The following is a 16,686-nucleotide window of genomic DNA, read 5'->3' as shown; positions in this document are numbered from 1 at the left end:
ATATAATTTTTATTAAATATAAAAATAGTAATTTTTTTAGCATTCAATAATAAATTCGTTGAAGTCAAATATTTATTTGTATCGTACTTAAAACCTTAATTTAGACAAAACTTAAATACTTCAAATGGATGAAGTAAGATAACGAGATAATAAATAAAAAAAGGTAAAAATATTCATCTTTAATGTCAACTCTTGACAAATAAAATTCTTAAAAAATGAAAACAAAATTGTAGAATAAAAGAAAACCTTCATTAACACCAGAAGAAAGCACGAACCCTAACCCTAATCCAAAAGATTCCATCCAACTCGGTCTTACGTCAGCTTTCGCTATCCATTATCCAAAAAAATTTCATATTATTTTTTATTTTTTTAAATTCATTATATTTGTAATAGGCTTGAAAAATGAAACGCCTCTTCCTCTGCTTCTACAGTCGCCAATCGCCATATCCATCCGACCCAATCGCAAATGTTTGAAATTTAGGAATCCAAATCGCCTCTGTATCGTCCGTTACATTTAGCAGCTGTTTTTTTTTTTTTTCAGTAATTGTATTTATTGTCTGCTAAGGTCGAATTTTTTTTTCTATATGCTATTGTGGTAACTGATGGCTTCATTTCTACTCTTCCTTCGTTTTTCTGTTCACAGATCTCGTCCGTTCATTTACTGAATTTTTTTTTCCTTCTTTTCCTCGGGGGGTTTGAATTGATTTGTACGGAAAGTGTTCGCAATGGGTGTTTTCATGTTTTGGGAATCGGTGAAGGGATTTTCTGGGATTTGAGACGTTGAGTTTCTTGTGAATCTAGGTTTGCTTTTCGTGTTATTGGTTGGCGATGGTGTCTGGGAATGACCCGGTGGAATCGTTCTTCAACTCGGTTCAGGCGGTAAAAGATGTGCTTTCGCCGCTGGAATTGGGTGTGCGGAGAGCGGCGAAAGATCTTGAGCATCGTTGGTGGTCGAAGAATGAGGTAAATGATGCTGAATTGTTTGCAGAATTGAGTGGTGTCGGTGGCGTTGGTGATAGGAATGGGAAGGTTCAGAGCTGCCGTGTGAAGAAAAAGAATGGTCAGTGTGTGGTTACCGAGGAGAGAAAAAAAGGTTTGTGGATTAGGATTCCCATTAAGAATTTTTGGGGGATGTTCTTGCCCAATAGTGCAAATGGGTATAAGGATGAGGTTTCGAGAAAAGGATTAACAGAGAGGGATTTGGGCAAAGAGGATGATGCGTCTTGTATGAATTGCTTGCAATTTGCAGTAACTTGGTCTTTGTTGGTAAATAATTTCGTTCAATCTTTTCCAAGTCATTTTAAACCTGCTAAGAAGCGGTTTCAGAAAATGGGTGATGAAGATGGGACTTGTTTGAAGTCGGGTTTACATCCCTCTAAGTTGAAGGATTCTTGTGAATTGAGGAAACAGGGATTGAATGATCAGTTCAGTGCAAAAACTGGGAATGAGGGTATAACACGTAAAGAAGGTAAACATATGCAACTTGAATGCTTGTTGGGTTTTGTTTTTCATCAATTGAGTCAAAATTTTCTGAAGTTTGATCAGGGTGTTGAAGAAACAGAACAGAAGGGTTGTGATTCTTCTACTCCTGTGTCACCTAAATTTGACCATTTGAAGGCAATAACAAGTATTCTGGAAGGTAGAAAAGCAGATGTTAATGGGTTTTTGGGAAATTTGAGCTTTGCAAGGGTGGGTGGAGTGGCAAGTATTGTTGGAATAACTTCATCTGTTAAAGAACCTGGCACGGATGGTGATGCAACTGGAAACAGGGAAGAAGCTAGTGGCAGTTCACCGCAGAAGTTGGCAAATGGTTTGCTTAACATTCCTTTATCAAATGTTGAACGCCTAAGATCCACATTATCCACTGTTTCATTGACAGAACTGATTGAGCTTGTACCTCAGTTAGGACGACCTTCTAAAGATTATCCTGACAAGAAGAAACTATTCTCTGTTCAGGATTTCTTCAGATACACAGAATCAGAAGGTATGTGGTAGCTTGGTATAATATTGGAAATTACTTTGTTCTTCTATTGCACAACATTGTGAAGTACAATTGTACATCCTCCGGCAGGAGTTTCTATTGATTCATCTGTTATCTTACATCTCTGCATTGCATTCTTTGCCAAGTAGGACAAGTGATTATGCTTTATACTGGTCACATTACCGCCAAATCCAAAGATAATATTGTGTTGCAATAGGATAACATTAAGAATGGCAATTATCAGGTCAACTTGCTGTATGATTTTGGGTTGTTGATATTTAATCTTGTAATTTGAGTGCACATACTCATAAATATCTTTTGCCCGTTGTTGGGGAGCAAGAATTATTGGGACAAGGTATTTGTTGGAATAGATAAGTGTCTTTTGTTTCCTTGCAAATGCCAAAGAGAGAAACTTTCTTTAGGATAAGGAAACAAAATAAAGATAGAAAGGGGATATCTGTAGAAAACCAAGAAGCAATAATGGGGGCTGAAATTTCAAAGTTGTCCTCTAAATTTAGAGCTCCCTTATTTTGTAAAAACATCTGTGTTTTTATGTTTGCTATATATTTCATGTGCTTGGGTCATACCCCTTTTTGTTAGGAGGTTTAATCCTCACTTTCATTCTTCTTGTCTATCGGCCCTCTCCAAAAAGATGATCTTGGTGGCAATGTAAAATATAGTCCTTGGTTTTTGAAGATGTGAAATCCTTCATTCAGAAGGCTTGGTGATTTCTGGTACTATATTCCAGTTATGTATCAAATTTTCAGATGTTTACATTTCCTTGGAGATTGAAACAATATCTAACTTCAATTTCAAAATTCCACAATTTCACAAAAAGGGCACTTTTGCCTGAAAACACAATGCTGCAACATAAATGTCTTGGTTTTTTTCCTGTGGTTTACTCTTTTTGGGCTGGTTATGCTCCATCACTTTTTCTTTTGTTTCTTCAATTATTTGCAAGGTTTATTCTCATTTTGAAATCATGCATTCTTATAGGAAGGCGGTTCTTTGAAGAGCTGGATAGAGATGGTGATGGTCAAGTAACATTGGAAGATCTTGAAGTCGCAATGAGAAGCAGAAAACTGCCACGGAGATATGCAAGAGAGTTTATGCGCCGAACTAGAAGCCACTTATTTTCAAAATCATTTGGTTGGAAGCAGTTCTTGTCCTTCATGGAACAGAAGGAACCCACCATTCTTCGAGCTTATACTACACTCTGTTTGAGCAAGTCTGGCACTCTGCAAAAGAGTCAAATCTTGACATCACTAAAAAGTGCCGGACTTCCTGCAAATGAAGACAATGCTGTTGCAATGATGCGATTTCTAAATGCAGACATGGAAGGATCAATTTCTTATGGTCACTTCCGGAATTTTATGCTTCTGCTACCATCTGATCGACTTCAAGATGATCCCAGGTAATATTAATTTGCTCCTTTGAACAATGTTAATGTGATATAAATTATAGGTCCATTACCTAGCAACCCAAACTTTTTGGTCGGTTGGTAACTTAACATAGTATAAGAGCTTTGGTTAACTAGAGGTTTCGAGTTTGAGTCTCTCATAATTTTTATTCGCCCCATATGTTTATCTGCAATCTATCATTTGTGATTTATGGTGTAACTTGACAAACATAATTACTTTGGAGTGCTGGTGGAGCTAAAAGGAAGCGTGAAAAGGTGCCTGAAACTCTGCCTGTGTGCATGGTGTGCACCCTCTAATTGGTGCTTGTTAAAGATGTTCTGTTTGTCTACCAAAAAAAGGGGTGTCTGAAAGTCATTTGTGGTTTAAATGTCCTTTAAAGACCATGTCATTATTTGTCTGTAATTTAACAACTAGAATTATTTTGGAGTGCTGATGGGGCTAAAGAAGTGTGAATCGGTGCTTGAAAGTACTACTCCTGAATTATCTATGAACAAAGTCATTTGCATTTAAAATGTGTATGGTTTGACCTTACTACTCCTGAATTATCTATGAACAAAGTCATTTGCATTTAAAATGTGTATGGTTTGACCTTACTTTCAAAGTCTCAGCTTTTTACCCAGTGATAGAGTTATTCACAATAGTTAATCAAACAACTCCTAAGGCAATCATTTGAAGCTTTTCTTCACCTCTTTTGGATATTGCAAACAGGAGTATATGGTTTGAAGCTGCCACTGTTGTTGCTGTTGCACCACCTGTGGAAATATCTGCTGGAAGTGTTCTGAGATCTGCATTGGCAGGGGGCCTTGCATGTGCACTTTCTACCTCTTTACTGCATCCTGTTGATACGATAAAGGCAAGTTCTCCCACTCAATAATTTGTAGTAATGTGCTAGATGGAAGTGACATGATAAATTTTTTAACAATTTATGGATTCTAGGCCTATGTTGCCCTGTTTTTATGGGAAATGACATGACCAAATCTGTAATGATATAATGCTTGTGGGAGATCCTCCTCTGTTTCATTGGTTTCAGTAGGTAATGAATAATAAAAGAACATTTGTAGTTGGTGATTTGATGTAGGACAACCCTAGGGTGGTTGTTTGCAAGTAAACAATGTGGCTATGACTTCAATCGTTTAGGATTAAAGGAGAGGAACAAGGTATAAAATTATGGCAATAGGAAATGAAAATAAAATATAGAAGATGATAAGGAAGAAACGATATAAAACCTTATGAGTCTTACTAAAGCCTTCTAGGAGTCTCATCTAAAAGGAAAATGATGGAATCTCACCATTGGAAAGTGTAAAGTTTGCTGGCCTTGTGGCCTGCATTTATCTTCCTTATAGCTCAAGATATACATAATGATTGAATCCTGGGAGGTTCTTTCACCCAAGCTGGGCACCCTTGTAGCAATGATCAGGTTGTTTGAGTGTACAGCCTTTCCCTACGGGCTTGCTCTAGTTCTGTGTACTATCCAAGAAATTTTCTTGCCTGATGGCACTTTTTGGATACATAGTGTGTAATTTGACAAAAATAGACTGATCGCACAAGAGAAAGGAAAAAAAGAAAAAAAAGAAAAAGAATGTTCAAGTTGCATGCTTAATTCAATTAAAATTCAAAAGCATTTGACTGAAACTAAAACAATGGAATATTAGTTCTTGATACGGTTTTGATATTTTCATGTAATCATGTGAGGCATTCTTACACTGGTATATTGGTTTGACAGACTCGAGTACAAGCTTCAACACTCTCATTCCCAGAAATCATTGCAAAGCTTCCAGAAATTGGCGCCAAGGGATTATATAGGGGTTCTGTCCCTGCAATTCTTGGACAGTTTTCGAGGTTATATGTGAATTTCTTACTCCTTTTGCTTGTACTTAGTTGAGTTGCAAGATGAAGTAAAAAAGGAAAGTAAACAATAGGTTGCATTTCTTTCCTACTGTCTTGCCTGATTGAGCTTGGAAGTTTCATTTATTTCCTAGTGCCTTGCCATAACAAGCACAGAATAATCTTTTTATTTAAAGCTATGAAATATTTTCTCAATCTGTCAGCTAATGTGTTCTTTTGTTTATTTATTGATCAGTAGCAAAGAGAATATATTGAAGATTTAAAGAACTGTACACCAAGGTACACAGGTCGAGCTAATGTGTTCTTTTATTTGTTACAGCCATGGCTTGCGAACTGGAATTTTTGAAGCAAGCAAGCTTGTGTTGATAAATGTTGCTCCTACCCTTCCAGAGATCCAGGTAATGGTTATTACTTTAATTATTTGTTATTATTATCTTTCCTTTTACTCTTTTGATTTGTGTGGTTTCATCTTCTAGCTTCCTTGGTTATATTACCAGGGGTTCCAATGTTCATACTTATCACTCACACGGTGAGCACATGAAACCTGTTGTCGTGACAATGACAATTGTCTTCTGTTTGGTCATTGGGACCTTGAACTGTCTACATCCTTCTGATTGTCACGACATTGGCTATTCAAACATCTCTATTGACTTCCTCTGTTACCTATGCAGGATTTGCCATAATTATCCTAAATGTTCACAGTTAGCATTATATCTTTTGTTGTGTCTTCTCTAATCCATGTCTGTTAGTTTTTACCCTTATGACTCTTTTTATTGGTATCCAGGTTGGTTTTAATAAATAATAGGGTCTTCATGTTTTTCTCTTACAAGAACCTATCTTGAATGAGATTATAGAATGGGCATTTTTATAGATTCAGTGCATGCAGATGCTTTTTATGCTGTCCAATTTCTACTATCATATTAAGCAAAGCAGTCGTCCTACTTTTGAGTAGATGACTAGATTGATGTTGCATCTTTTCCTGTTCAAAACTGTATCCCAACTCCAACCGAAGAAGACTAATATGATAAAAACCAAAACCTCCAAACCTTTTATTCTTCCCACTTTCTTTAACATGATACTCAGGAGCATGTTGCTTGTAAATAGCATATCTACATGTATATAATCAGAATTGAATTTGAAAGAACTATTTTGTGGAGGCTTGTGTTTTGTTTATATTGGTCTGAAGCACTGAATTTGTATGTGTCATTATGCTATGCAGATCCAATCTTTAGCATCATTTTGTAGCACATTCCTGGGGACAGCAGTGCGGATCCCTTGTGAGGTATTAAAGCAGCGGTTGCAGGCAGGCATTTTTGACAACGTGGGAGAGGCACTTGTAGGTACCTGGCAACAAGATGGTGTTAAGGGTTTCTTTCGTGGGACTGGTGCCACTCTTTGTAGGGAGGTTCCATTCTATGTTGCGGGCATGGGGCTCTATGCCGAGTCCAAAAAGGTACGAGTTTTCTATGTCATTCTCTCTCTCTCTCACACACACGCGCGCACATGGCTCTTTTGTTAAAATGATGCATTATTGCTAGAGCTTTTGTAGATCACTGACTTTCGTCGTTGTCTTTGCCTTTGTCTGCTTTTCTAAGGTTGTCCATAAGCTTTTGGGGAGGGAACTGGAGCCATGGGAAACAATTGCAGTCGGGGCTTTATCTGGTGGTCTGGCAGCTGTTGTCACAACACCTTTTGATGTGATGAAGACTAGGATGATGACTGCTACACATGGGCGGACTGTGTCAATGTCAATGGTTGCCTTCTCTATTCTTCGTCATGAGGGACCCATTGGCTTATTTAAAGGAGCTGTACCCAGATTCTTCTGGATTGCTCCCCTGGGTGCCATGAACTTTGCAGGATATGAGCTTGCAAGAAAGGCCATGGATAAAAATGAGGACACGGGAAGCGATCAAATTTCTCAGAAGAAGTTGGCTTAGTTCTGGGTGAAGTTTATCACCCTCTTTGGGTTTTGCAATTTTCTTCCCTTTGGTGTACACTTGGATGCTGCCGGAAAGTTTTGAGCATTTTCCGAATTTTGTACAGCAGCATTTGCTTCATTTCCTTCAATTTCATCTGTCGACGTCTCTGTCTTCCCATTAAGACAATTGTTATTTTTTATATATCGTATACCTTCTGTACTTATTTTGAACTGGTGTGAGTTGCCAGAGGTGGCAGTTGCACATATGTTGGTTTTGTTTTGTATTTTGCTCACAATTTTTGTTACATTTTTGTACATTTATGTGCAGTTAATCCTTTTGCTTTCTTGACTTAAAAAGTCATAATTACGTCCTGGATCCTCTTATCCGCGTATTAACCAGATGTTTATCAAGTGTATCGGTTTTCCCTCCTGCCCATGAAGGGAAAACACCTGTTTTTGGTTGTATGGTTGTAGTTTTTAAGGGGACATATCGGAATACAGTAGTTGCAATAAGCAGCTGTCTGCTGATGCTTCTTGTCAAACATGTGACTGTTCACAAGAATGATCGCATTTTCATTTGCAATTTTCAACCAAAACGATGATGGCTCTTTTTTTTTAACCTTACCTATTTTCAAGTTCAATGTTGCCTTACCAAGAAGTTTTAATTCTTTCCCGACCAACGTTAAAAGAATCACTGTTGTTGACTTGGGTAAATTCAGTGGATTCTACCCAAGTCTTGGGCGTGAGAAGTTGGTGCTTGTTTGACAAAATTTTCAGAAAACAATTTTTAAGGGTAGTTTGCTGGTTTTTAGATCAATTCTTAATTACTTTTGGAAACAAACTTTTATTTTAGAACTTTAAAAAAACAGTTTTTTTTTAAAAATAATGTACTCCTTGCATACGATGTAACAACTGCAAAGTATTCATCTTTTTATTTATTACTCGAAAAACCCTACAAAAATCAATTAAAAATACCCTAAGAAATTATTCTTGAAAAAACCTTTGTTTTGAGAATAAATTCCTAAAATAACTGCTTTCAATCATAAATAAATTTGCCAACTATATTTTCTAATTTAGAAAACAGTTCCAAATCAAACCCTTAATTTTCATTTATTAGGGAGGGGAGGAAGATCTTGTTAGGACATCAAATCAATTCCAAAAATAAAATCTCATCATGATTCATGTGGTTGCTAAATCTGATTCATTTCACACACATGCTATTGAAATGAAGCAAATTTCTCGTGAAATTCTGGTCTGGCTTTATGTGTAAAGTTCAAGACAACACATGGAGAACCGTAATCTTAACATCGACCTGAAGTTCAAATTCTTCACACCCTGATCAACCAAATTACAAAGAAAACCATTTGGTTATTCTTATTCTGAAACAGGCAGGAAAATCATGAGATTAAAAAAATTCTGGCTGAATAGCATAATGATTGTGCAAAGATCATCAAACTTGATGGTCAATAGCCCCAATAGTCATTGCGGATTTCATCATCAAACTTCTTCTTCAGCTCAGGATGCTTCTCAAAGTATTCATTTGCAGTCATGGTGCTGATTTTTTTCTGTTAAGATCAATCACACACCTATAAGAATCATATATTAGACCAAGCTGGAAATGGAAGTGAGTAATCATATCATGTTACCTTCAGCTCTTGGACTTCAGCAATCTCCTTCTCCAGGCGCTCAGATTCCTTCAGGGATTTCTCCTCTGCCTCTTTCAATTCTACCAACTGTAACTCACAGGTACACATAGCATACGAAACACTGTCATTTCAGTTCAAAGAGTGTAAAAAACACACCTAAAAGTTGTATATCGGTTCTCACCAATGCATCAAATTTAGGTTTGTATTGAGGCGTGACTGTGTCTACATACTTTGGGACTGATATGCCTGCAGTGCAAACAATAAAACATTTTATGCAGATGAAAATTTGAACTCAAGAAACAATGGAGAAACATAAGACCTTAATAGAGAGACATGGAATTGAGGCACTACCACTATCTGCTTGTATCAACAAATTTACAAGACACTTTCTTTGCACAAAATCAGAGAATATTTTTAAACCATCATACTAATGAAGAACCATATAAAATTCCTGCCACTAGTATTAGTTAACTTGTTAACCCCAATCCCAAAATAAGGTAGCAAGAAACAATGTAAAGGCAAGTTGACTCATATCTAAGTTCAAGTGCATGCAGTCATAATCCTATAATGAAAAGAAGACTGGTTTTAAAGAGTAAAAGCACGAAGTGTATGGTCCAGGACAGACATGTACGCCAAAAAGGGATCACCTATATTTTTTTGACAGGCAAACAAGTCAACTTAGTTGAATAGACACAAATGTTCACTACCAAACTAGAAAGAACCAGATGCTTGAAAACGAGAACGTAAGATCTGACATGGATTCAAAGAGACCCAACCACAGATCATTTGTGACCATAAACCGAACAATAAACTTTCAGAAATTGATGAGAATAAAATAAACTGTAGGAAGAGAAAATACTTTTAAATGCTTGATTAAGCTGTTGCAAGTTGCAACATCACACTATATTTCATTTATTTATTGGCTGATACTTGTCTGTATCTGCAACATGTGACACCATATATCAAAGCAACAACTCTGGATTAATCTATGTCAACTCTGGTGGCTGACACTTAAAACATGGAGATGGGAAAAGGGAGATTGGTGGCAGTGGCTGTGACTTGTGAGATACTTGCCAGCGTGCACAGTAGTAATACCAATAATGGAACTGAAGGACTTTGGGCAGAAATGGCTCAGACGGATTACGTGGTGCATATATATAACAAAGTTTTCTGTTCTTGTTAATGACACTTTGCCACTTCCTCTGGCCTTTTTCAAAGCTCTTGAGACAAAGGGACCTCTCTCTTCCTATTTATTTGTGCTAGCAATGGAGGCCCTCAGTTGCTTTGTCAAGAGGGCCAAGGAAAGAGGATACCTCTTGGGGGGTTTAAGGTCAGGGGTAGAGGCGGTGAGGAAGTGGAAGTGTTCCATCTGCTTTTTGCTGATGATATCATTGTATTTTGTTAGATTTCTCAAGCTGAGATTACCAACTTATGTTAGTTGCTCATGTGGTTTGAGGCCATTTCATGATTGAAAATAAATTTAGAGAAGAGCGAATTGGGTTAATTCTAATTGGTAGGGTAGACAATGTGGTGGTCTAGTGGAGTTGGCCTTCGAGATTGGTTGCAGGGTGGGAGAGCTTCTGACTACTTACTTGGGTCTTCCTTGGGTGCCTCATATAAATTGGAGGCAGCTTGCAAGGGGAAGGAAGAATGGTTTCGAAAGAGACTATCAACGTGGAAAAGGCAATATATCTCAAACATGGAGACTTACTTTGATCCAAAGTAAGTTATTCAACCTACCTATCTTTTTTTGATAGGTAGATAAGTAGGATATATTAAAGGTTATTCAACCTACTTATCTATTTTTGGGAAGGTGGAGCTTTGGAGAAAAAACCACACCTAGAGAAGGGGTTGATTGTTTGCACAACCAAGAGGAGGTTGAAAGCAATCCATAAGGAGTGAGACCTCTTTCAAAGCAGAGCCTCCTTTCTTGTGGGTAATGTGAGGAGGGTAAAGTTTTGAAAGAATAGATGGTGTGATGAGAAGCCTTTGTGTGTCTCCTTCCACACATTGTATGCCTTAGTCACTTCGAAAAAGGCATGGGTGGTAGACTTATGGGACCAAACTTGTGAAGGAGGTTGTTTCTCTAGGTATTTTAATGATTAGGAGTTCGACATTGTAGAACATTTTCTTTATAGACTGTAAGGGAAGTTGATAAATAGGGAAGGGATGATGGTGGTTTGCATGGATTCAAGCTCCTACCTTGTCTGGGGGCCAAGTTGCTTAATTTGTTTTGCATTGAGGATAATTTGGAATTCCTGGGTTATAGCTAAGATGAGCCTTTTTGATTCCTTATAAAAGAATGCTTATTGGTAAACAAATGTTTTCTTTGTAAAGTTGAGGAAGAATCCATTAATCATATCCTTCTTCACTATGTCAAAATAAGGATTTTATAGCAGTTGTTGTTCTCTTTATTGGGTGTATCTTGGGTTTTTTCTTCCATAGTAAAGAGGGACTATCTTAGGTTGACATGACTCCTTTGTGGAAAAAAGATGAAAGAAGGCATGTAGAACCACACCCTTATGCATTTTTGAGACAATATGAAAGGAAAGGAATCGAAGATTGTTTAAAAATGATAAGAAGTCTAACCAAAGCCTCAAAAGCACTTCCTTCAATGATCTCTTCTTGTGAGTCAAGATGTACATAGATGAAGGCTTTATGCCTTTGATTGATTTTGTAGATTGGTTGGGTTCTTATTGAGGGAGGATTGTTTTTAGTGTTCCCTCTTTCTTGACTTTGCCTTTTGGTGCTTGTTGAACATGTCTTGTATGCTTTGGTGTTTTACTTCTTTTAGCGCTTTTAATGCATATTCTCATCGTATTGGCCATTCAAATATAATGGAACAGAAGATGTTTTCCATTATATCTTTCCTTCTTCTTCCTATTTTCATGAAATATTTCTCTTCTTCTTTGTACCCTATTCTTCTCTCCTATCGTTAGGCTGATGCTTGTGAATTATCCCTAAGTAGGGAGATAAACTCTAATTAAGAAAGAAATGCCCTTTTTGTTTGGAGAATAAAATCGTCCCAAGAGCCTATGTCTTGTTTAATCTCTAGTAGGTTAAGTATAGTATTTTATTTTATTTTTTAATTTTAATATCAGAAGGTTTAGGATTGTGTTTGTCCTTTCCATTAATCTATTACTGATCTTCATGAGTGGCCTGTGGGCTTTATGTCTAAAATCTTCATGCCACAATAACCATCAGGAGTGAGTTGATAAAGTTAACCATAGGTCTAACTTTTGGATTTCAGTTAATCAAGTTGGCTTGTTGCCATCTGAGTCATTCACATGCATAATTTACTGCGTAGTTCTCAATCTGTCATGATCAACTTGCACTGAAAATTCTTTATATACTTACCAGCTAAATTACTTTAAACTATCAACCTAGGATGAATGCATTACCTTGGGCTCCCATAAAGCTGGTTCCACCCAGTTGTAAATTATTCGATGAAGATTTTTCTTTAGAGATTAACATTATACTGGTAAGGATCTCTGCCTAAACAGGAACATGAAAGTTTTTCCAATTTGATTTTTAGTTTTTAATGGATTGGCTATCCGCATGTAAATACTAAAATTGCAATTTATGCAAAGGTAGCAGACAGACAAATTGTTTTCTGTAGCACTGTTACAGACTCTAATGGTCTCTTGTGCTTCAATAAACCTTCAAGAAGGATACCATCTTTGTAGTTTACTCTATAGGTCATCTTGAGGAAGTAATGTATGTTATCCTAAAGATTTGAGCTCAAAGCAGAATGCAGATGCATAAGATGAGTGGGGCTTCACTTTACAAAACATCATCTTAACTGAAAAGGGCCGCAAAGTAGAGACAACTAAAATGTGAAAAAGTGGATTTATGCAAACAAAATGAACAGAAGACTCAAATAAGCAATTAGGCAGGAACATACTTTCGTAAGCTTCTTTGTACATATCCACCAAACGAGAACCGATTCCTCTCCTGTAATATTCCCAGTCTATGGGTTCAGGTTCCTGCATAATTTTGTTATAAGAAACTAAAAATTGGACAGGATTTAAGATTAATAATAAGTCAAAAATCAATTCAGATCATACTCTCAATCAAGATTATGCATCTTTAGGCTGCAGAAACTTTAAATCTCACAATTAATATGAAACAAGACTTGAGAAGTTGAGCTCCCCCAGCCAAGAAAAAGTAAAAAAATAAAAAATAAAAAATAAAAGACAACAAAAAAACAAAAAACAAAACGATACAAATTATTAATCTCGTGTTATGGTTATTTTTGTATTCCTAGAAAAGGAGAACACATTTCAGCATGCAAGTAGTTGTGCTTGGCACAGATAAATGGTCCATTTCTTTCTCAGGCCCCAACTAATGAAAACTCAAAGTTCCAAAAATTATATAAATTTTCTTTTTTCCTATAAACTTTCACGAATCTCGCGCTTCTCACCACCTAAACTGAACAAGGGACAATTCTTATACATGAAGTCAAATCAACCCATCTTCCTTCCAACATTTGGCATTAACTCTTTCACATATTAGCAGGTTTTCCATTTTCCATTTTCCATTTTCCCCATGAAATCAAGCAACAAAATTTGATAATATTATTTTGATGACAAATCGATCTCCCTTACCCCCTCATCTGGTTGCCGAGAAAACCAAAGGTCAGAAAAAAAAAAAGAAAATCTCAAACAAAAATGAAAAAAATCAACAGATCAAAAATTTATTTCGTTCCATTTTCTCACATTTTCTCAGCAACGAAATGGATCCAAATAAAAAACGATGATCGCCCATTAAACCCTAGTCGAACAATATGAAAAAAGTCAGTACAAAAAACCCTAGCTCGAGAGAACACAAAGATCCGGCCCTAATCAACACACATAAATGTCTAGACATAGAAAGGGACAGAGAAGATACCTGGCTGAACTTGGTCTGGAGAGTTGAATTAACCTCATCGAAGGCACGGCGAAGAGTTGCGAACTCTTTGCGAGCCTCTTCGGTGACGATAAGCTTAGCCATGCCGTCCCAATCTATCGTTCTCGATGCTTTGAAGGCCACATCAACTATCTTCTTCCCTGTTCCGCTCATTTTTCTCTCCTTTCCTCCCGAGTATCTCTCGCTTTCTCAGCCTCCAAATGATATGCTTACCGTCAAGGCGAAGCGATTGTGTATCAGTATATCTTGGGCTTTGGGCTCCGATTTGGGCGGGAGGACTCTAAACCCAAGCCCAAACAATCAGATTACCCGTGGGCCCAACGGTTGAACTCGTTGGGGTGGATTTGACGGGTCCCATGACTGGTTTGGGCTGAGCCCAGTTGGTCCCAGATGGCGAATTATTGTTAAATATCTGCATGCAAATTGACTTTGGTTATTTTTGTAAAAATCCATAGAGTATGTAAAACTTAATGAATGCCAACCTTCAAGTTTAAGGTCCTGTTTCCATTCCTTCCTCCAAAACTTCGGAATTTTTTAAAATATTATTAAAAAAGGGTTGTTTGAAAAATAAAGATAAAAATATGACTTTTAATCACATTGAATACTATTATTTCTCGCATATTTTGTTTTTATATTGAACTTGCTTTTTCAAAAGACGAGATACTACTCTTTCCCACCTAGGAGTAGGACGTTGTTTACCCTTTGCATTGCCTAAGGAGTGGCGAAACATTTGGTTGTCACATCTTGGAGGTAGAACGTCAATTCCACTTTATATTAAGTTATTTTTTTAAAAGACAGTTTTATGTATAATCTAATTTAGCATAAATTATGACAATTTTAGAAAGTATTGTTGATAAAATGGTTTTTTAAATTTTTGTTCTTTTAAAATCATTTTTTCTTGGCTATGTCGCTATGCTTTGATTCACATTAGTTGTTGTTGAAAACTTTGAACCACTTAAAATTTGATTCAAGTTTTTGAAAGAAAAGTAATTAAGCTATTGATAAAATATGATTTTAAAAGTATTATAAATTTCAAAAAGAATATTTAAGTGTTTGATAAATTGAATTATTAAATTATTGTAAATATTTATGATGATTAAAATGGGAATATTGGAAATTAAAACAATTTCCTTTATTTCAATATAAAATCAAATTTTAATTAAATAAATCATCGCCATATCTGAAAACCTATTCATTAGTTTATTTTATTTTTATTTTTAAAATAAATAATTTTATTTTTTATTTGAACTAAATTCAAGTAAATAATATATGTGTATGAAAACACAAATTTTTTTCAATGGTGGTATAGAATATAATATGAGAATACTAAAAAAGACTTAAAAGAAATTGCAATAAATTTAAAATAAAAGACTACCATTGTTGCATGAAAAAAAAAAAATGAGATATGTGTTGGATTGGATGAGAAAAATAAATATTTTGAAGATAATTTTAATTAAAACTATAATTTTTCTTGGAATTCATGTCAATAAAAACCAAAACTAATTTTAATTAAATTTGAGTTACAATTAACTTTTAATTGAAAAGATAATGTTTCCAAGTAAAATAACCTTAATTTGAAATTTGTCTTTGTAAAAGATATATTTATAAGTTAAAAGATATAAATATTCTTGACAAAATCCATCAATCTTTTTTTTTCTTTTTCTTCTTTGATGACAATAGTAACATATATTTCGCTACTTGGTCTCTCTTATCCTTCGCAATTAGATTGAAGTGGACTCTAGAATACATGAATCAATATTACTTTAGTTGGTTTTGATTCTTTTGAACTTTAGCCATCAAACCAAGACTTTGAACTATTCCATAAACTTGAAGGTGGAATAAGTCGTTGAACTATTTCATAGATTTGATGGTGGATAGACCTAACCTACCATCATGGTGCATTAAGCTAAATTAATTTGCTTCAACCTACTCCTTCCTACCTTGCCAAGCCTCGCCCTCAGGCACACTTCACGGGTGCCTAAAGAATGCCTTCGAAATCCTTGCTTTTTAATATATTCATACAAAAAATAAAAATAAAAATGAAATGCTAAAATAAAAATTTAGCAAGTAAATTAATTTTAACTATCTTTTTTTTAGATTCTTATTTAATTGTTTTTATAAGTTTTGATTAAGTTACATTGATATTACATTTTGAATTTTTGTTTCAATATTTGGGATGTTTTCCTATGTTTTCATAACATTCAATCAATCAATATTGAAATGAAAAACATCCCAAATATTACAAAAACATAGGAAAACATCCCAAATATTGAAATGAAAATTCAAAAAGTAATATCAATGTAACTTAACCAAAGAGGGGAGTTTGTTTGATCCGGAGATGTGTACATCTGCTTGATCTTGCAATCCTATGGAACACAACGAAGATGTTGTATTTGCATGAAGGGTGATTGTGATATTTCACATTGGATAAGAAAGAAATTTCTTGACGTTATATATGTATGAATTGTTTTAACTTTGTAGACATATTTCAAAGTTGTGAGAGTTTTTTTGGGCTCAGAATATATATTATCTACACAGTTGAGTGTAAGTCATTATTATATATATATATATTTGATAATTTTGACATTCCTTTTATTTTTTTTCTTATTTTTAAAACCTTTTGAAATTTAAATAACAATAAAATATTTCTAATAATGCTAGATTGTTCGAACTTCAACAATCTAATATTTGAAAATTAATTTCAATTAGTGATGTCAATAATTGTGTTTTTATTTTGAAATAGGGTAGGATATATAAATGATAGTATATGAACTAGGCCTTTAAAGTATGATTGAATTTGGATTGTGAAATGTAACTAAAAAAAAATGAGAGTAAAGTATGAAAAAAATAAGATCAAAGCATAAATAGATACTACCTAAGATGTAGGTACCTTTTCATAAGTAGTAGATAAAAAGTAGAAATTAATAAATTATTATATGCTAATTATTACAAAAATCTTGTACATTT

General features: G+C 35.2%; 2 protein-coding genes across 2 annotated transcripts; one reads left to right on the top strand and one right to left on the bottom strand.

The window, feature by feature from the left end:
• Window positions 1–318: 318 nt before the first annotated feature.
• On the top strand, window positions 319–7,532 carry LOC100246207 (uncharacterized). The gene is made up of 7 exons (XM_002277371.4): window positions 319–1,984; window positions 2,978–3,395; window positions 4,111–4,255; window positions 5,126–5,241; window positions 5,567–5,645; window positions 6,467–6,700; window positions 6,843–7,532. Exons 1-7 carry the CDS (start codon window positions 829–831, stop codon window positions 7,182–7,184), a joined length of 2,490 nt encoding a protein of 829 aa, XP_002277407.1. The 5' UTR covers window positions 319–828; the 3' UTR covers window positions 7,185–7,532.
• An 853-nt stretch (window positions 7,533–8,385) lies between these two features.
• On the bottom strand, window positions 8,386–13,952 carry LOC100241092 (ATP synthase subunit d, mitochondrial-like). Its single transcript, XM_002277416.4, has 5 exons — window positions 13,702–13,952; window positions 12,716–12,797; window positions 8,993–9,057; window positions 8,812–8,898; window positions 8,386–8,730 (listed from the first exon to the last, which is right to left on the bottom strand). The coding sequence occupies exons 1-5, from the start codon at window positions 13,870–13,872 to the stop codon at window positions 8,629–8,631; spliced, it is 507 nt and encodes a 168-aa protein (XP_002277452.1). The 5' UTR covers window positions 13,873–13,952; the 3' UTR covers window positions 8,386–8,628.
• Between the last annotated feature and the right edge of the window lie 2,734 nt (window positions 13,953–16,686).

Source organism: Vitis vinifera, chromosome 13 (assembly GCF_030704535.1).
Source record: "Vitis vinifera cultivar Pinot Noir 40024 chromosome 13, ASM3070453v1".
Taxonomy (NCBI): Eukaryota; Viridiplantae; Streptophyta; class Magnoliopsida; order Vitales; family Vitaceae; genus Vitis; species Vitis vinifera.
Note: the sequence above shows the minus strand (reverse complement) of the source record. Positions and strands in the feature narration are given on the sequence as shown.